Source organism: Copadichromis virginalis, linkage group LG7, assembly GCF_057382275.1.
Source record: "Copadichromis virginalis isolate Kocher_CV1m ecotype Utaka linkage group LG7, C_Virginalis_male_GT1.1, whole genome shotgun sequence".
In the NCBI taxonomy this organism is placed as follows: domain Eukaryota; kingdom Metazoa; phylum Chordata; class Actinopteri; order Cichliformes; family Cichlidae; genus Copadichromis; species Copadichromis virginalis.
In genome coordinates, this window is record NC_140624.1 from 55522025 (window position 1) to 55543314 (window position 21290).

At 39.5% G+C, this 21290-nt stretch overlaps 1 protein-coding gene across 2 annotated transcripts; it reads left to right on the top strand.

The window, feature by feature from the left end:
- The first annotated feature begins 20 nt into the window (after positions 1-20).
- On the top strand, positions 21-20234 carry dmgdh (dimethylglycine dehydrogenase). Of its 2 annotated transcripts, XM_085464290.1 has the most exons (16): positions 21-245; positions 551-719; positions 2517-2615; positions 2695-2859; positions 5149-5353; positions 11627-11875; positions 11963-12161; positions 12458-12627; positions 12733-12886; positions 15043-15208; positions 15339-15469; positions 16370-16587; positions 17690-17847; positions 19177-19236; positions 19320-19454; positions 19552-20234. In XM_085464290.1, the coding sequence occupies exons 1-16, from the start codon at positions 127-129 to the stop codon at positions 19762-19764; spliced, it is 2610 nt and encodes an 869-aa protein (XP_085320416.1). In that variant the 5' UTR covers positions 21-126; the 3' UTR covers positions 19765-20234. The 2 variants fall into 2 exon arrangements, with proteins under 2 accessions (XP_085320416.1, XP_085320417.1); XM_085464291.1 differs by lacking the exon at positions 19177-19236.
- The last annotated feature ends 1056 nt before the right edge of the window (positions 20235-21290 follow it).

Below are 21290 nucleotides of genomic sequence, written 5' to 3' on the forward strand. Positions count from 1 at the left end.
GCTGTCAGTGCAAAAGTGGGATATTTGTAACTGCACTCGACAGTACAGGGACTCCGAGAGAGGGGGGCTGGTCATGCTTCGTGGTGCATTGGTAGTTTTTTTAAACATCAGTACTGTTTCTCAGTCATGGCTTGGATACTAAACCTCATCAGAGTTCAGTTGCGCAGAGATTTAGCCTCGTGTCGAGGCGTCGCTGGGCAGCCTCTGAGAACCATCAGCTGCACCTCAAGAAAACAAGAGGAGAGGTGAGACAGTTTAGTTTGATTCATTTTTAAGGATTCGTCTCATGCAGCCAGTTTTGGTCAGGGTAACGATCACAAATGAGGCTTTAAAAATGCCATGAAAGTGATCGATTTGTGCAGCAAAACTTAACGTGATATGCAAGCTTCACACAAAACTGTTGGACTTAACACACTTTAGTCTTATCTGACCTTAAAGTCTCAACTTGCTGACCTCAGTACATCATTATCAAGCTACTTTTGTAACTTGTGCATGTTGCATGGCGCTGTAGCTATTTTACCTGCAGTTAAATTGCTTCCTGTCCTGGCAGTGATGCATCTTCAGTTTTGGGAAAGCGGTGGAAGGACACTGCAGAGACTGTCATCATTGGTGGAGGGTGTGTGGGCGTCAGCTTGGCCTATCACCTGGCCAAAGCTGGGATGAAGGATGTGGTTCTGCTTGAGAAGACTGAGCTGACAGCTGGATCTACCTGGCATGCTGTAAGTTTACAAAAGTGCTGAGACCAAAGACCCTACAGGGGTCCGCAGGGTCCTGAATGTGAAGCCAGAGAAAGGCCAGGGTCACACATTTCACTTTCATGTTGGTTGGCGACCATTATTACCTTCATTAACGTTGAAAGGACCACAGCCCAAAGTCAATAAACCACTGCTCCCATTAAACTTGAATTTTACATCAGTTATTGAAAGAAATCTTTACATTTGGCTTCTTTCCTTCAGTTGAATTGTAATCTGACAGTTGGAGTTTTGCATAACAGAGAAGAATAAGCAAATGCTCAAAATTAAGAGACTGGAAAGAGGGTATATTTGGCATTTGTGCTTGGAAAATGAGAAACAATTATTATTATTTTTTTCAAATTGCCTTTATTTTTATATTCTCTGAATGAGCTTTCTTAGCTTAATACTTAAGAAAAATATAATAAAATGACTCAATTTTGGGTCTTGGGTCAGTGATGTGGTGTAATGATAAGCATAACATGTCTCCAGAATAATTTGAAGGTACTGAGCCTTTAACCTCCTAAGACCTGAACTCTTTCACAGCATGCATTTTTAATTTCTCTTTGATATTTGGGCTGATTGAGGCCCGATGAATGTAAAAACAAAGAATTACCAGATTTTTTTTTACCTTATTTTTGTTTTTAAGAAAAATCAGAGCCACATATGAGGATATTTGTTTAAAATTTTGATAGAACAGTAGCAGTATAGTGTCCTCGTAAGAGGATATCAGGCCCATGTAGAGCAAAATTTAGTATTTTGGTCTAAATAACCCAAAATGTGATGTCCACATATGTGGACGCAGGGTCCTAGGAGGTTAATACTGCCAGAAAACTGAAGTCTGGCTCTTCCTTGACAGTGAAAGTGTTTAGATCGAGTACTGGCAAGTGGCTGTCATCCAGTTGTTACTCCCTTTCCAGTGAGAGCAACTGTTAAGTTTTCAAGGTACTTGTGGTCCTGATCCTCTTGCTCCTTACACTCCATGTTATTCATTTACAAAAACGCAACACTCCTATACTATTAATAGACATTTCACATGTCAGAGGGGAAACTTGCTCTTCACTTACTTGCCTCATTGGATGGGCAGGGACCCAGTGGACACTGGGTGAGGAATTAGGGTAGCTGCAGACTTATAATTGCCAACCAATATATGTAATTCGAATCAGAATCTGAATACTTTATTGATCCCTAGGGGAAATTATGTTGGTTACAGTGCTCCAGTACAAACAATAACAAAAATGGACAATACAAGAAGTAAGAAATAGCACAATATATAAAAAGGGTGTAGCTATAGCACTATACTGTGTATTAGGTGGATGAGTTGTACAGGGAGATGGCCACAGGCAGGAATGATTTCCTGTGTCGTTCAGTGGTTCAGTCTCTCACTGAACGTGCGCCTGTGGCTAGCCAGCACGTCATGGAGTGGGTGGGAGAAATTATCCAACACTGACTTTATCCTGGATAACATTCGCTTTTCCATCACCACCCCAAGAGAGTCCAGCTCCATCCCCACAACATTGCTGGCAGAAGTTGTGATTTCTTTTTTTAATGTTTAATGAAGAGCGATATTAGCGGTTCAGATTATGTATATTGCTATAATGCTCCTTAGAGCTCCCACAGCTTTAAGGAATATTTTAGTGTTTTGGCTCATTGATTTTTTTTTTTTTTTTTTGCTGCCCCCAAGTGGCCAAAAAGCAGTTCTTGCAGCTTTAAGTTGGAATATGTGAAAGCAGTATCTTGCTGGGTGTATTTTCCAATTATCTTAATGGTGTGTTTGTATTTTAGGCTGGCTTGACAACATACTACCATCCAGGGATCAACCTCAAGAAAATCCATCATGACAGCATAAAATTATATGAGACCCTGGAGGCTGAAACTGGACAGGTGAGGTACTTTCCTTAGCTTTTACAAGCATAACTGTATTTGTATATTTGTATATCTTTTATATTGACTTTCTCTGCAGGCAGTGGGCTTGCACCAGCCTGGCAGCATTCGTATTGCTTCAACGCCGATTCGAGTGGATGAAATGAAGTACCAGATGACCCGCACACACTGGCATGTGACAGAACAGTACCTCATCGGACCAGAAAAAATCCAAGAACTCTTCCCTCTGCTTAATATGGATAAGGTCTGTATGCCTTTGTGGATTAGTCACATTAATGACTTCTGATAGCAAGAAGTCATAAATTCGATTGTTCTCAAACTTGTTCCTGCTCAATCTTTTTATTGTCTTGAAACAGACATTAGAAACTGTGAAGAAGCACAGTGTTTATCTGAACCTTGACAGATGTGGTTTTTTGGTATTCAATTACCCAAAACTTTTAAAGCCAAATACTTGACTTCTTGACAAGAGTTAGAGAAGATAAATATCACTCTGCTAACTGTTCACTAATTATTACCTCTGCTATGGAGGATATGTTTTTTGCACACGTGCTTGCCATGCTTACTGTCTATAAGCGCAACAGCTCGAAAAGTTTTAGATTAATTTTGATAAAACTTTATAGGGGTGGAGAGTAAGTGCCTTAAAATTTTTCTTACATCCACCAAGGTAATTAAGGTCAGCGTAATAACCTGTTGGTCAAGAAATAACCGTTTAACTTAGATGAGTCTTACAAGTGTGCTGTGTATTGTCAACATATAGAAAGTACTGTATAAAGATTTTAAGTATCACGTCACATTTGACCTCTGACCTTTTATAAAAGTCAGTAGATTAATCTGAAAGTCAGAGAGATGCTGTGCAGAGCTATTTAAAACCCTTTTTCCTTACTGCAGTTGTTTGTATTGACAGCATATAGAGAATGATATATGGGCATTCTAAATATCACATTACTTTTGGACTTCTGACTTCTTCTTCAACATCAAATATGGTCAAACTTTCATAAAATTATAAATAATAATGATATTATACAATAAGCTCTATATTGTATAAGTAATAATATTCATTCCCTGTTGATTACAAATCAATACCTATTATCCATTACCTTCTCCTGTTTGTGTAATTAAAGTAAACATTGGTCATGGTTTTTAGTGCGCTACAAACCTCTGAAAGCACGTTAAAAAAGATTAAAGAAAACAAAATAAATATAAATAAAATATAATGCTATTCCCTTAAAAGGAAACACTGCCCAGACAGTGAACTGCCTTGGCGGACATTTGCGTTCTTGGAGTGCTTCCTTTTCCATTATGAAACTACAGCAAGGAGATGTTTAACTTAGACTCCGACCAATACTGGATTTTTGCAGGCAATTCCAATACCAGCTTTTAGACAGTAAAAGGTTCTCATAACCCTCTATCAGCTGTTATATTGAAAATACAAGATAAAGTGATGAGCTCATTGTTTAACAGATTTCAAGCAATGTATTTCAAGAACTGGTTAGATACTTGCCATAAACATTCCCCCACTTAAGACCATGCATGCGTCTGCTTAGTTGTAATGCTGCTCTGGTACATACTTTAAAAAGTGCTGAGAGTATTGTAACACTGGAGTGCTAGACTCTCAAATGGCACAAACTATGTGACATTTCTAAATGACTCTCTGCATCTTTTATTTGTAGCATGGTTTTGTAAACAAACTAGTTCCATCTAGTTCAGACATTTCAGATAATCATGTCAGTATAAATGTATCCCTGATCTATATCTGTATATCTATATTTAATGATTAAATTAGGTTTGTAGACTCTACAATAGAGAGAAAACCCCTACAGTAAGATGAACCCCATGTGAGCAAACACCTGGTGACAGTGGGAAGGAAAAACTCCCTTTTAACAGGAAGCAACCTCTGGCTTGGGGAAGGCCAGCCATCTGTCATGACCGGTTGGGAGTGATCCAAATCAAGAAATATGTAAAAATTATTACTTTATCTGAGCTTTAAACACGAGTAGAAATCTTGCTGAAAAATGGATGAGCTATTAAAGTTTAAAATAAATTTAGAAATGTTTTTATTATTATTTTATTGCTGAAACATGTCATTGTATGTTCCTGGTTTTGTGCTCTTGGCTCTGTCCAAAGTTCACAGTTTAGCATTAGATCCAAAGCTAAACATCTCGACGAGTGTTGTAAAGTTGGGCTTTAAAGTTGACCTGATCCAGCGCTCCTGAAATTTACCAAACACAGTTATGATAAGGGAATAATTAGTTGATCTAATATTAGGTTTTTGGTATGACATCAGCTTAGAAAGGTAAAACCTACAAACCTCTTAAGTTAAATGACCCAAAGAATGAGACATCTGTTGATATGTTGTTGACCTGCATCTGCTTAAGTGCTTAGAGTCGATAGTTGAGTCGATAGAGTTGATATATTTCACTGTTAGCAATATATCTTCATGGAGCTGCTTGATCAGCTAATTATTAAGTTTATTATTATTATTATTGAATCACCATTTTGAATTTGTTGTGTGAAGGTTTCTGTTTAATCTTAGGTGTTGGCAGGTCTTTACACCCCAGGAGACGGCCACATCGACCCTTACTCTCTGACTATGGCTCTGGCTGCTGGAGCTCGTATGTATGGTGCCCAGATTTATAATAATGCCCCCGTGACAAGCCTCGAGCCAACGTCTGATGGCAAGTGGGACGTGCAGACCTCTCATGGAACAATTCGGGCAAACCGCATTGTCAACACAGCAGGTGAATATTCATAATCTCTATACGCATTTATTCAAAGGATAATAGGAGCGGTGATCCTGATATTTTAGATGGTAAACACTATATCCATGCAGAAAATGTAAGGAAAAGTACAAGGGAATAAGTGCAGTCTGCAACTCACATGTGAATATGTTCAAGTCCAGATTTTTCTTCTTTGTCTCAAGTTTCTTCGTGTGTATGTTGGTAAAAGAAGAATAGTTTTTGTTTTATTTGTTTCTTTTTTTGTGGGAAAAGGATAGATATCGGATTTCAGACCACAGTAAAACACCTTATCTATCTATAGATACTCTGGTAGGAGACCTTTGCCCACCCAGACCACTGGCTGAAAAGTTTAGAAAACAGAGTTTTTGGTCTGAACCGGGTCATACCAGTTCTTGGGGGATTTTGTTGGCCGCTGCTCTTTGCTGCTGTTGCCTGTTTTTCTGGCAGAAGTTCAAGAATGTGCTTCACTCTCTTTCTCCTGTCTGTGCTCCCCTGTGGAGTCATGCATTTCATTAGTCACCCTTTTTTTAATGTAATGCACAAACTTAGAAACAAATGGCAAATGAAATAGCGACTGTAGTCAAACAACCACCGCCAAAAAATAAATACAAGAATTTGAAAGATGTGCACAGTTTAAAAATAACAAACTAGAAACAAAACTATGTCTGTTCATGTGTTTTGGAGCACACACAAAGGTGTAAAGAAGCTGAAAATAGCAAATGTTTAGCAGCAGAGCATATTTACTACTTCATTCACATTTGCTTCCTTTCATATTTTCTTTACTCTGGTTGAATCCAGTTATGTTGAGGCCTTGCTGGCATTTCGCCATCACTGTAACAGCCAATCGACTTAGGGCAACAGGTCAGATTTCATCCAATCTTGAAGCAGCAGCACATGTAATCCTCCTCCTCCTGACATGCAGTTCTAAGCCTTTCACTACTGCTGTGCAGCTGCTCCTTCTTGCATGCAGGGACCTTGGGTTTGTGGTTTAGCTTTAACAAAAGGCAACGTTTTACAAAATAAGTTTAAATTTATTCGATTAATATAATTTTTTGTGGTTCTTGAGTTTCTTCTGCTTCATGGGCAGTCTCACATAGCGTGGCAAAAAACTCCTTTACATTCTCAAACTCTATGCTTCTACAGCAAACATCTCTTTGTTGAAAACATCTCACAGTTGAAAGTGTGATCTGCAGTACAGCCTGTAAGTCCTCTTCCTATCAAAGCATCCTCCTTACCAAAGAGGGCTCAGTTGAAGCCAAAGCTCATGGTTGCCATGTGAACCTAATATACGAGGCGATCGTTTGATTATCTTCAGTGTTTTCTCAATGTTTCTGTCTGTAGTACTAGAGTCTGTTCATCATGTAAAATATGTGTGTACAGGCTGGTTTGGTTCTATTTACTTGGAATTTCATTTGTTGTTTCAGTGATTTTTGCATGTATTCATCTTCTTCACCATTGCATAACTTTCGATCTGTTATTAATAAAAACTGTTTCTAATACTTCACTAGTTATCATTTTTAGCTCTTACTTAATCGTTAGTCTTAAAAACTATTCATTAGCATTAGATCAGTAACTTGTAGCTCACCCTTTCATTTCCTTATCCATCTTTATTATAGCAGATCACATGATGAAATAGTGTAAATGTATGGCCAGACTAGCAAAGTTAAAACCTTGCTTTAGTTCATTGAGGTCTATGAGCGTTTGTTTTTGCACCACTCACTTAAGGCCCCGCCCACAGCCTTTCAGTCAGGAGTCTTGACTTTGATTGGGCCATTGCAGCAACTTGATTATTTTCTTTTTCGGTCATTCAGTTGCAGATTTTCTTATGTGCTTGGGATCACTGTCTTGTTGTATGACATAAATTTCAATTTTTTTTTTTTTTTGTACTGTACTGTCATTAATTTTAAAATTTAGCATGCTAACCAAGCCCTGTACAGTCTGAAATGTAGCTTTTGCTGGGGGGGTTCTTTTGCAGTCTATGCGAACATTGTAAATGGGCTGGTTCTTATATCTACTCTGAGCACTCAGAGCACTTCTGTTTAGCTCGCCTTAATCAATCATTCACACAAGCACTTTTTCTGTGCTTTTCTTATGTAAGTACTTTCTATCTAAAATTCATACACACTCATACTGCGATGGATACGTCGGAGAGCACCTTAGTATCTTAACCAAGTATATTTTGCATGCGGACTGGAACAGAGCGGCATCAAACCACCAAACTTCTAATTAGTAAGGGACCTGCTCTACTTCCCGAGCCACAGCCACCCCAAAATGTACAATCTGACTTTGCAGCAATTGTGGCTTTGTGTTGACACAGCCCTGAATCTTCCAGACCAGCAAAATGCCAAAACTATATACAGGTGTTCACACTTTCTAATGATCCATAAATGAAGTGCATTTTTAGCAGCACCTGGCTGCTACCTGCCCTCTGAATTCCTGTGGAAGCAGTAAGTGTGATTTGGCAGTTTTGCATTATGTTATCCTTTACATTTAGCTAATTATATAAACTACAGTCCATCACTTCTGGATATCTCTTCTGACCATTCAGTGCCTCACATTGTAACATATAAACTGGGTTAACCATTTTTTGTTTTGAATCGTTTAAGTATTACTTCTTGCTAACTTGAATCGCTCTCCCTCCAGTAGCTGATAATAAACTGAGTCTCTTCAAAGTTGTTTTACTCATACCACAGTTGACTAGCAGCACCCACTGAACTAGACATATTCTGAGCATGTGGCAAACAGCTGTTTAGCCTCTGATTTTACAGTAAATTGGTCTGACTATTATAATTCTCAGAGAAACAAACTTTACTCCATTAACCAATGTTTACTAGGTAACTCAGTAACTCTTAAAGTGTTGTGTATATGAAGCTCCAACCTGTAACCAACTGTAAATAGAATCTGCAATGTTATTATGCTACAGACTTGCATACGAGTACATAGATTGAATACAAATTCTTGTGAAGAGTTGCTGACAAGAGTATGTTGCAACACTTGGCTAAAGATAGCAGGGATCAACAGGTTTTTCTCTGGCTTCACACTCTGGGCCCCAGCAAAGGCATTAGTACACATCTGTGTTGCTTTCATGTGTCCCATCATATTTGTTTTGTGGCTATTAATTTATAAAACGGGTTATGCTGTACTTCAGGTGTATGCAAATTTATTTTTTTAAGAGAAAGAGTTGGGGAAACTCTAAGTGAACACATTCAAGTAAGCAACTTAACCAAAATGTTGTGATGTTGTAAATTAAGCTTAGTATTCCTTCTACACACTGAAGTGCCCTCTATGTGAAAAAACTGCTCTGGTGAATAATGTAGAGCTTTGAACCCTGAGGGTAACTTCTGATTCATGTCTGGTGTCATCTCATAACATGTGATTTTTATAGTTGTGACTTGTATTTTCTTTTTTCTTTTTTGCTTCTAATGCTGTAATGCTTATACATTAGATTAGCGATAGGGCTCTTAAACTAGTTCCTCGTGGTTTATATTGAATCTATTTAATCTGTGCTGTCCTATTTATTCTTGCCTTCATTTTCGGGTCTTATGTGTGTCTGTCTTGCATATATCTATGTGTACACCTGTGTGTTTGCCCCTGTGATGTGACATTTTTATGAAATCTAATCCCTTAACCCTCCTTGCAAGTGATGAAATACTCCAGCAGTCAGTGTTATTAGAAATCCAGCTTGCACCAGTACTAGCACACCTTGCCAGTATTGGATTGGAGCACCTGCTGGTGGCATATTTTCAAAAACTGACCTCAGAGGTCAGTACTCACATTATAGCATCACATACAGTGGGGCAAAAAAGTATTTAGTCAGCCACCGATTGTGCAAGTTCCCCCACTTAAAATGATGACAGAGGTCAGTAATTTGCACCAGAGGTACACTTCAACTGTGAGAGACAGAATGTGAAAAAAAAATCCATGAATCCACATGGTAGGATTTGTAAAGAATTTATTCGTAAATTAGGGTGGAAAATAAGTATTTGGTCACCTCAAACAAGGAAAATCTCTGGCTCTCACAGACCTGTAACGTCTTCTGTAAGAAGCTTTTCTGTCCCCCACTCGTTACCTGTATGAATGGCACCTGTTTGAACTCATCATCTGTATAAAAGACACCTGTCCACAGCCTCAAACAGTCAGACTCCAAACTCCGCCATGGCCAAGACCAAAGAGCTTTTGAAGGACACCAGGAAAAGTATTGTAGACCTGCACCAGACTGGGAAGAGTGAATCTACAATAGGCAAGCAGCTTGGTGTGAAAAAATCAACTGTGGGAGCAATCATCAGAAAATGGAAGACATACAAGACCACTGATAATCTCCCTCGATCTGGGGCTCCACGCAAGATCTCATCCCGTGGGGTCAAAATGATCATGAGAACAGTGAGCAAAGATCCCAGAACCACACGGGGGGACCTGGTGAATGACCTGCAGAGAGCTGGGACCAAAGTAACAAAGGTCACCATCAGTAACACACTACAACGGCAGGGAATCAAATCCCGCAGTGCCAGACGTGTTCCGCTGATGAAGCCAGTGCATGTCCAGGCCCGTCTGAAGTTTGCCAGAGAGCACATGGATGATACAGCAGAGGATTGGGAGAATGTCATGTGGTCAGATGAAACCAAAGTAGAACTTTTTGGTATAAACTCAACTCGTCGTGTTTGGAGGAAGAAGAATACTGAGTTGCATCCCAAGAACACCATACCTACTGTGAATCATGGGGGTGGAAACATCATGCTATGGGGCTGTTTTTCTGCCAAGGGGACAGGACGACTGATCCGTGTTAAGGACAGAATGAATGGGGCCATGTATCGTGAGATTTTGAGCCAAAACCTCCTTCCATCAGTGAGAACTTTGAAGATGAAACGAGGCTGGGTCTTCCAACATGACAATGATCCAAAACACACCGCCCGGGCAACAAAGGAGTGGCTCCGTAAGAAGCATTTGAAAGTCCTGGAGTGGCCTAGCCAGTCTCCAGACCTCAACCCCATAGAAAATCTGTGGCGGGAGTTGAAAGTAGTTGGTGTAGATTTGTCAGCTGCACATCCTTTGTTCTACTTTGTTCTACTAGATTGAGATGTGGTGACTGTGGAGTACAATGAAATCATTGTCATGTTCAAGAAACCAGTTAGAGATGGACTTTCAACCTTGTGACCTGGTGTGTTATCCTGCTGAAAGCAGCCATCAGAAGATGGGTACAAATGTGATCATGACGGGATAGACGTGATCAGCGGCAATACTCAGGTAGACTGCCATTAAAACAATGCTTATTTGGTGTCAAAGTGCCAAATGTGTGCCAAGGAAATATTCCAGGAACCATTACACCACCGCTAGCATCAACCATTGTTTGATATAAAGCAGGATACATCCTTGTTTTCATGTTGTTTATGCAAAATTTGGATCTTACCCTCCAAATGTTGCAGCACTTCTATTGTCCAGTTTTGATTGTAGTTTCCTGGTCTTGGCTGACAGGAGTGGCAGCCAGACTCCCCCTGGTGCTGTAGCTCATGTGCTTCAAGTTTAGACACAATGAGCATTCAGGAATGCTCTTCTGCATATCTTGGTTGTAACAAATCGTTATTTGACTTGCTGTTACCTTCTTATCAGCTTGAAGCACTCTGGCCATTTTTCTTTCATCTTTCGCATGAACATTTTCACCCAAAGAACTGTTGCTCACTAGATATTCTTTTTCTGGATTATTGTCTGTAAACCCTAAAGATGGTTGTGTTGGAAAATCCCAGATAAGATACTCAGACCAGCCCATCTGGCAGTAACAACCATGCCCCATTCAAAGTCACTTAAATCACATTTCTTCCACAATCTGATCATGCCATGATAATGATAATAAATTGCTGTTTCAATTTAAAAACACAGAGACAACAGACCTTTTAAACATTCTGTAATCTGTTTGGTAGTTTTATAAAGAATCGAACAATAAAAGAAAAACATCCTTTAAAAAATGTTTCTTTAAATAGGAAGCCCAGTTTCATGCTGTGAGTAAGATGATTGTTACCACTCTGCTTCTGTAAATTTTTATGAGAAGCTACATTTTGGAAATGGCTGTTGTTTGCTAGCATCATGATTCCCCTTTATGCAAAGATAAGCTAGAAATCTTGAGCCTTCACCTTTAACTGACTGACATTTATGTTTTCATGAGACGACAATTCTGAACAAATATTTGTCAAAGATGCATTTAGAGATTGAGAGCGAGCCAACTCTATCTGTTGGCTGACTTCACCTCTTCAGCTGAACTGACTGCATCTAATTTGTTTTCAGGTTTCTGGGCCCGGGAGGTTGGCAAGATGATTGGGTTTGAACACCCTACTATTCCAGTGCATCACCAGTACATTGTGACAGCAACGATACCGGAGGTGAAGGCTCTGAAGGAGGAGCTGGCGGTCATCAGGGACCTGGAGGGGTCTTATTACCTGCGTCAGGAAAGAGATGGCCTGCTGTTTGGCCCCTATGAGAAGATGGAAAAGATGGTTTTACAGGACTCCTGGGTGAGAGATGGAGTACCACCAGGTCTGTCTGCCACATCAGATTTTCCAATCTAAATATTTCTACAAAGTTTTCATCTTCCTGTGCATGACTGTTTCTATCTGCCTGCAGGTTTTGGAAAGGAGCTGTTTGAGTCTGACTTGGACAGGATAATGGAGCATGTGGAAAAGGCCATGGAGATGGTCCCTGTACTAAAGAAAGCTGACATCATTAACATTGTTTCTGGACCAATCACATACACTCCTGACCTCCTGCCTATGGTTGGACCACACTGTGGAGTTCGCAACTACTGGACAGCGATTGGCTTTGGGTGTGTGTTTAGTCAGGTGTTGCTGAACCGTATCTATCTAAAATACTGCTAAGAGGTGAAAGACAGAAAAAATAGCTGATGTAGTATGAGTCATTGATTTGGCTAGCATTACAACATGCAGTTGGAGTTGCATCCCAACTATATGTAACTTACAAATGTGATGTGCATATTTTTAGATGCAGTGTGACTTAAACCTCTAGAAGACTTTGATTTTCTTTGAAAAGCTTTATTTTTTTTCTTAAAATCCATCAAAGCCAATCGATAGTACCTAAAGCTCTGATTTAATATTTGTTTAGGTATGGTATTATTCATGCTGGTGGCATAGGCAAGTTCCTGAGTGAATGGATCACGAACGGAGAACCTCCATACGACCTGATCGAATGTGACCCCAACCGCTATGGCAAGTGGACTGATGTACCCTTCATATGTGCCAAAGCTCGAGAATCCTATGGCTTCAACAATGTGGGTAAGAAGAACATGGGACAGCTGCACAGCATTTGTGGAACAGAGCCTTCTATTATATTGTTACTAAAAGCCTGCTGTGTCCTCCTCATGCTGTTGGTCACTGCAGTTGGTTACCCCAAGGAGGAGCGTTTTGCTGGCCGACCAACCTGCCGAACTAGCGGTGTTTATGAGCTGCTGAAAGACAAAGGATCTATGGGCTTTCATGCTGGCTGGGAGCAACCTCACTGGTTCTACAAACCTGGAGATGACATTGGATACAAGTAAGGTTTCTCTGTAAATTTCTAACAGTGTCTTTTTGATATGGAAAATCTGAATGCTAATTTTTTCCCACTTGAATCCACTGTGCATTACAACACCACATCCACCACCCTTCAAGCTCTTTCAGGTAGTACAGGTACAAGTTCGCCCGAGATCATCTAACAGGCTTTCTGACGATATTAGCACAAGAGGACCATTTAAATTCCCCACTGAAACTAAACAGCTGCTACTGTTCAAGAACACATGCAGCAGATGCACAAGTCTCTTTTACAAACCCACATGTCGATGAGCCTTTGGGTTGTCCAAACCTCAAACATATCCAGTTGGCCTTCTTGGCAGTTGCATATTTGGCTCTTTCTGGGACATAGTTATTTTAGTTTGTATGGAAGCTAAAAGCTGCGGTTATAATCTTGCAAAACCTTTATTGTGTCTTGCAATGCAACTTTCCGCTAGCCAGTTTTGCACAATAAAATGTATATTTTTAGCCAGACCGAATATCTCAAATAGTTGGACACACATTTTTTTTTTTTTTTTTAGGCACTCTGGGTAATCTCATGATATCTCATGTAGAGCCTGACCGATCAGCCAGTTGATCCGAGCAGTCAGATCAGCTATAACATGGGAGTCTTTTAAAACATTATATCTTTATCTGAATTGAGTGTAAATGAGTACTGGATAACTACACATGAGAAATGTTATGGAAAAAATATCAGCCTGTATATTGGAATACTCCGTTAAAAGACAGAATATTGGTAGTGGTATGAGTTTGTTTTGCTCAGGCTTTGTTCTCTAGTGTCAGCATGAGGTTATCATCAGCTGTGGGGGGTGGGGTTCTGCTTTGGACAACTTCTCTGATTTCATCCATGCTTCCATCCATCCATTTTCTTTAACACTTATCCAGTGGAGTGTAGTAGGGAGGTCAAAGATGTCACATGTCAAGAACATCTCACCTTTCCCTACTTGCTGAGCTTTCCTGCTGATATATTCATTTCTAATGCTGTCGATCATGGTCCCTCCCAATGAAAATCTGAGCACCTTCAACTCCACCTGTGTCCACCTGTGTGCCCCTGTCCTCCGCTCTTATATTTCACCCTCCTCTTCTTGAAACATATTCACCGCAGCTATTTCCATCCTTTTTGCAAAATCCACCACCATCCATATTCAACCACTACCCTTCCACATTTCTTTCCTGACGCCATACCTACCCAGGACCTCATGCTCTCTGTTCCTGGCACCTACATGTCCAGTGAATCTCTTGTCAGTCTCTCCTCCGTGGGAACACTCTACCACTAAATCCAACTTACTCCAGAATTCCTCTTTCTCTTCCAACTATCCAACCTTTGGGGCATAAACACATTCAACAATTACCCCTTTGATTTCTAGTTTCAAACGCATGATCCTGTCTTGCACTCTCTTCACCTTTGCAACCCTATTCACATAATCTTCCTTCAAAATTACCTCCAATGCTTCTGGCCTTGCTTCCCTTCCCCATAGTCCTCAGTCTTCACTTTCTCCATCATATCAGTCAGCTCTCTCTTTACCAGTCATAGTCCCTCCATTTAAAGTACTTATTCTCTCTGCCACACTCCTTCTCTTTCGCTGCCTCCAAACATGCCTTCCCTGTTTCCTTCTCTTTTATCTTCAGTCAACAGTAGCGCAGTTTTCACCAGCACCCTGTTGGCCAACAGCACTGCATGTGATTGTTGTTAAACTGGGCCTCAATCCATCTACTATGGTTTGGTCTGCCAATGATTTACCATTGGATGCCCTTCTTGATGCATTTATCCAGTCTTGGGGCCAGCAATGTGTTGGCTTGTATCAATTCTAACTAGAACTGCTTAAAAAGATTGTTGAATTTGCTCCAACATAAGCTTTGAACATTTTTCATGCAATAGCAATGGATAGTGTTGCTTTTTTTGATGTTACAGAATGCAGTGCCTGCACAGATGTTTGTATGTCTGCAAAACTTTAAAACTTTTATCAGTGTTTTTTTTTTTCTCTAGTCTTGTTTATATTTCATTCCCATTGGAACAATATTCACTCAGTGCACTGCCCTTTTACAGTGAAACGTATAACACTTTCAAATAGAAAAAGTAATAAAATAAGCAAATCACTAGTAAGTAAAATACATAGTTAACTGATTTTGTGTTGTGCTCAGACCCAGCTTCCAACGCACCAACTGGTTTGGACCAGTTGGAAGAGAGTGCAAGCTGGTGATGGAGAAGGTTGGAGTAATAGACCTGACACCTTTTGGCAAGTTCATAGTAAAGGGGAAGGACTCGCACAAGCTTTTGGATCGCCTCTTTGCCAACACCATGCCCAAGGTAGAAGACCTAATGTAAACTGTTCAGCTCATAAAGTGATGATTGTGTTGGTCACATATCCAGTGCACTGTACTGCTGCACAAACGGTCCTGACCACACAGTTTTCTCAAACTCCATAACCTGTTTTCAGGTGGGCATGACCAACATCAGCCACATGCTGACACCCTCTGGGAAAGTATACGCTGAGGTTACCATCACCCAGCTGGCACCAGGAAGGTTTCTGCTCGTCACAGGTTCCGGTTCGGAGCTGCACGACCTCAGGTGAAATGGATCAAACCCTTTAAACTTTAAACTCTCTGTCAAATTCAGCCGTAGATAATTTAGCAGCAATAATTGTCCTGAATAGTTTCTTTAAATAAAAAATAGAAATTTAATTAAAAAGAATATTTTAAAACATTATCTCTTCATGCAGTTTCAGTGAACCTGGGCTCAATAGATTTTCCAGACTGGGTTCCTTATTACAGTCTTACTCAGAGAAATAAGGAGTTTTGTTGCATAGCACAGAAAAACACAGAGCTCTGTCTTAAGGCTGATACTTCAGATTTTCTCCAAGTTTGTGTTTTCCTTTCAGTTTGCTTTGGGTCAAAATACACCAATACCCATGAATCTCAGTTACTGAAGTGAGTTGCCAAGATGTGATTTAATATTGAAAATGAGTAAACTAATTAGCTCATCAAAAAAAATAACTCTGAAACTCTTTAAATGAAGTACTGCATCATACTAAGAGTAGCAGAACTGAATCAGTGCCGCATGTCTAAAACTCCACGCACATATTGATTTAGACTACATTTCAATATTTCAGTACCTGCACAGTGCTCATACTGTTAGCAGTTAAGCAAACACTGTTTTGCTCTCTGTCCTGCGCCCAGTTCAAGCTGTGCTGGCTTGCTGTCAGTTTTGTACTGCAGAAACTTAAAACCTATCTGCAGCTGTTAACACAACGCCCCTCGAGCTCCTCCAATCATGAGGCAGAATCGTAAACCATTTATTTTCATTCCTTCACTGTAATCAACTCTCTACCACAGTTTCAAAAAAGGAAGTTTTTTTTATGCCATGTAGCGACATCTAGTGGTAATTCACATATTTGCAAAGCCCATAAAATTTGTCTAGTCTATAAATGTATTAACGGCTCTTTGCCTTGTGGATTTGCACTTGCCACAGGTGGATAGAAACTGAAGTTGCACAAGGTGGATATGACGTTGACATTACAAATGTGACAGAAGACATAGGTGTGCTGGGCATTGCCGGACCAAACTCTCGCAAAGTTCTCCAGAAACTGACAAATGAGGATATGAGTGAAGCTGGATTTAAGTTTCTCCACTGCAAGTCCATCCAGCTTGCCGGCAAGCCTGTCCGTGCCATCAGGATCTCCTACACCGGTAGTGCAAGGCAGTTCATTTATTGCGTCTTGCAATGCAACTCTCCCTAGCTAGCTTTGCACAATAATATATATTTTTAGCCATGCCTAACAGCAGTGTTGGCCAGTGCTTCCTCCATACTGGTCCAGACCGAATATTTCAAATAGTGAAAAGAGTGAAATTTTCTACAGGCACTCTAGGTGAACCCCTGACATCTCATCTTTTGTGTCTAAACACAAAAGAAAAGAAATTCAAAAACATCAGTTTAGTGAATATAAAAAAATACGGAGGCTCATTTATCCCAAGAAACGAAAACTCCACGTGGATTTCGAGATACTTAGAATTATGAGATACCGAGTGAACATTTTTCACTTACTTTGACAAAAATGCAAGATTCTAATAAAGTAATGACATACTAAGTCAAATAATAAGTCATTATTATCTAGGGGAAAAAGAACAATGTCAAGTATTAAATATAAAATCAATATTATGAATTACTCAGACAAACTTATACCAAAACAAAAATTCTGACTTAATAACTCAAACTTTAGCCTAATTTATAAAATAAAATGCAAACTATGACTTATTACGAACAAAGTTTAGACATCAATTAAATATTATGACTTGCTAATGCAAAATTCTGAAATATTCATTAAGAGATTTTAGATGCAAACTCAATATGGGGACTTGTTATTTTTATAATTATTATCATTATTATTATTATTCGTAGTAGTAGTAGTAAAATTATGATAAGTCAAAATGATGGTTATTGGATTAAAAGTAGAATTATGAGTTACTGAGATGTTTTATTTAAGAAAAATGTGAGCTGTTAAATAAAATTTTGAATTTACTCATTCAAACTAAAATCTTTCTTCAACTATTTCAACTACTTTAATTTTCATTTCATTAATTTTCCTTTTATTTTTATAAAACATGTACACTCCATGGTCTCAGTTCACGGTTTATGGATATTTTCTTTTATTTTTATGAATCTTTTACAGTGTGCATAGTCTCATAGTTTAGAGTTTATGACTGCCCCCATTCTTTTGTCTTTTCCTTTCAGTCGCATAGTTTTCAGTGCTGAGTATCGACATGCTCTTAAGTGTAAGTGTTTTGTGTCTAGGTGAGCTTGGCTGGGAGCTGTACACTGACCAGAAGGACTTGGCAGCTGTGTACCTGGCCATGATGGAAGCAGGAAAAGACGAGGACATTGACAATTTCGGCACCTATGCCATGGCCTCGCTCCGACTGGAGAAGGGCTTTAGAGGCTGGGGAGCTGAGGTACATACATATATACATGAAGAAGAAAAAAAAAAACTCCTTGTTTAAATGTGAAGCAGCATATTACGCAGTAACAGGGAGACAGAGGAAATGAAAACGTCACCTCTTGATAGCTGCGTCTTCCACAAAATCAGCTTCAGCAGGAAACTTTGAGTGTCATATTGTAACTTTTTATAACAATTTTGTTATAAAAGTTTCTTGAAAGTATTCAACTGGTATAAAATATGCCTCGCAAAAAAGCAAGTCCTTGCAGCCATTCGGCCTCCTGTAATTCTCCTGTGAATCAAAGAGGCTTCGGTGTGGTAAGGCAGGCCACGCATGATGCTTTCTTCAGTATGAAGGCTGTCAAACTGTCGGGAATTCAAATCTTTGGCTGGGATGAAAATTACAGTTCACAAAACCTCACTCATGAATTCATCCACTTTTAAGGACAACACGGCGACACAAACAAACTACTTGTTGTGACAAAATTCAAGAGAAAAATACAGGCTGCAAATGGAGGGATGCATTTTTTTGGACTTTTCATAATGTTTTGGACGACAGCTGTCCTTTTTTGAAGTCAGGAGGGTGCTGCATCACCAGCCAGGCTGATTCAAAAAACACAAATCTTGTGGTTTTTCTCCATGATCTGTCTCATAGTGGTCCTTTAATATTATATTCCATCAGCGATGAAAACACCAAACGCACAGCTTCCCTTTTAGCCCAGTGAAAAACTATGATCTATGGTCCATTTTTTTCTCGCCAAACCCCAAACTGTGTCAATTTCTTCCTTTTATGATAAAGATATTTTCAAAAGAGGCCTCAAATAAACAGCAGCGTATGCTTCACAGTCTAACTTGTAGTGTTTATATTAGAATATCAGCCTTTGGCCTTGATACTGTCATTAGGAGAGTGTGACACCCAGTGGACCAATCGTGAATAGCATTGCATTGGAAGGGTTAGGGTTTTCACACTTTGCAAAGCCATCATGAGGGCTGGATTTCACTGTTCACTGGGGCCTTGGGTCATAAGATTGAAACCCCTGGATTAGAGGAACATCTGCAAAACAATGGAGATGAAAGAAAGACGTCTTTGTGTGACTTTGGAAAAGAATCTGAATCTTACAGAGTTGAATTTTTGAGAGAGAAGATGTTTCTTCTCTTATCTTTTTCACCTAGTCTGTATATGGTATACACTCCAAACACCTTTTATTAGACCCGCCTTAATAAAGTGAAGTTGCATTTCACTGTTTTTAATTTACAACAAATGACACAATTATATTGGTGAAAATATTACTTTATAAAGTACAGCTTATGATTTATTTTTTTTTTAAATCATTGATCTTTACAGATGAACTGTGACACTAACCCTCTGGAGGCAGGACTAGATTATTTTATTAAACTAAACAAGGTAACGTTGTTTCCTGCATGCATTCATATTCCAGTTTCAGTCATGCATTTCCTCTTTAACTGTTTGTGTCTGTGGTCCTGCAGCCTGCTGACTTCATCGGCAAAGCAGCTCTCCAGGAGATCAAAGCCAAGGGCCTGAACAGGAAGCTGTCCTACATTGCTGTGAACACAGATGATATCGACCCCGAAGGCAACGAGACTGTCTGGTACAATGGCAAGGTTAGCGACAACAGAAGATCAAAACTCAATTTCCAATTTAGTTTAGAGATTTGGTGATCATTCACACGACGCTGATGTCCCTTGACCTTCTCTTCAGGTGGTTGGCAACACAACCTCTGGTGCCTACAGCTACAGCAGCCAGCAGAGCCTGGCATTCGCTTATCTACCTCTGGAATTAAGCACTTTGGGCCAGAAGGTGGAGGTGGAACTGCTTGGGAAGAAGTACCCCGCCAACGTCATCCAAGAGCCCTTAATCCACACTGAGCCCACGCGGACCCGGCTGCAGAAGAAAGCTCAGAGCAAAGCATAAACACAGGCCGTCCTCTCATCAGTTTCCCACCAGTGAATGAAGAACAATCTTACTGTGAACAAGAGTCAGGGTGGTTCACATCCTGAGTTGCTTGTGTTCACGTCTGTGGCCAGTTCAGGTCAACTTTATTCCGTTTTCTTACAAGGAACAAGTCTGAAACAGGCGTGCGAAAGCTCAGCACAGTCTTATAAACTGGGGTGTTCCTGCACCACAGTGTCTTGCATTGTTGACAGAGTAATTTCATTTTTGTAATTTCATGAATGGTTGTCAAATGTTTACGCATCAACTGTTGTCTCTCTTATGAAGAAAAACTCATTTTCAGATTGAATGGTGCCCAAATAAGTCTTGACTTTTGTGCTTAAAAAAAGATCAGTGTTTGCAAAGCTGTACAAAGATTTAACCAAATGTGTTTTCTGTAAGTATAATTAAATGGATGTACATTGATAATTAAAGCACTCACTGTGTTCCCACTCCTTCCCTCTAACATTTAGTAGTTTACACAGTCAGCCGCGTATACTAACATTGCTTTACTGCATACTTTTAAGTATATAAAAATAAAAGTGCATCATAGTGAAGCATGTAAAATAAAATCATGATAAGTAATAATAGATTTTTAAATAGTAGCTCCATAGCAAAGTGGTTTACGCATCTGAACAACAAGTGAAAGACCCCGGGTTTGATCTGAGGAAAAGACACTGATACCTTCTGGGTTGGGTCGGGAGAGGCATCCAGTGTAAAAACTGCCAACTCGAACATGTTGTGGTGACCCCTTGTGACAGATGAGCACCAAAAAGTAGCTTCTAATAGATAATTATAGTCCTATACCTGATATAAACTAATGCCAAATAATGGTTGATTTACTGCTAGTTAATAAACACAATGCAAATGCAGTACAAATTTTAAACTCAGCAGGAATTGAAAAAACAAAACAAAAAATGGGAATGTAGTTCTACAATCAAATAATCAACATTTAATATATTTCTACAGTGAAGTGGAACAGAGAAAATATATGAAATATATTTAGAAACCACTTAAAACACACAATTATTTTCAAGTCACAATTATCAGACAGGAACAACTAATATATACAAATAAATGACCATCCGTTCTCTTCTGCTTTTCCTTTTTCAGGGGGTCGCCAGTCTGTCGCAGGGCTAACACGTAGGAACAGACAACCATTCTCACTCACATTCACACCTGTGGGAAATTTAGAGTTACTAATTAACCTGACCCACTAACTGTGTTTCTAGTTTCGCTCCCCTGTCTCCTTAGGTCTCATTCCTCCCAGCTGTGTTCCCCTTCTGTCTCTAATTCCTTGATGACTTCCTCAGTGTATTTAAGCCCAGTGTTTCTTTGTGTCAGTGTTGTGTCGTACCCTCAGATTGTACCTGTGTGTTTCTGTTCTCAGTATTCATTGTTCAGGACACAAACACAAGACTCACACGGTAAATGTAACTGAAAGTGGCAGCTTTATTGTTGGAAATTACTGCTATAAATGCAAAACAACTCAAAACTAGAAATAGGAA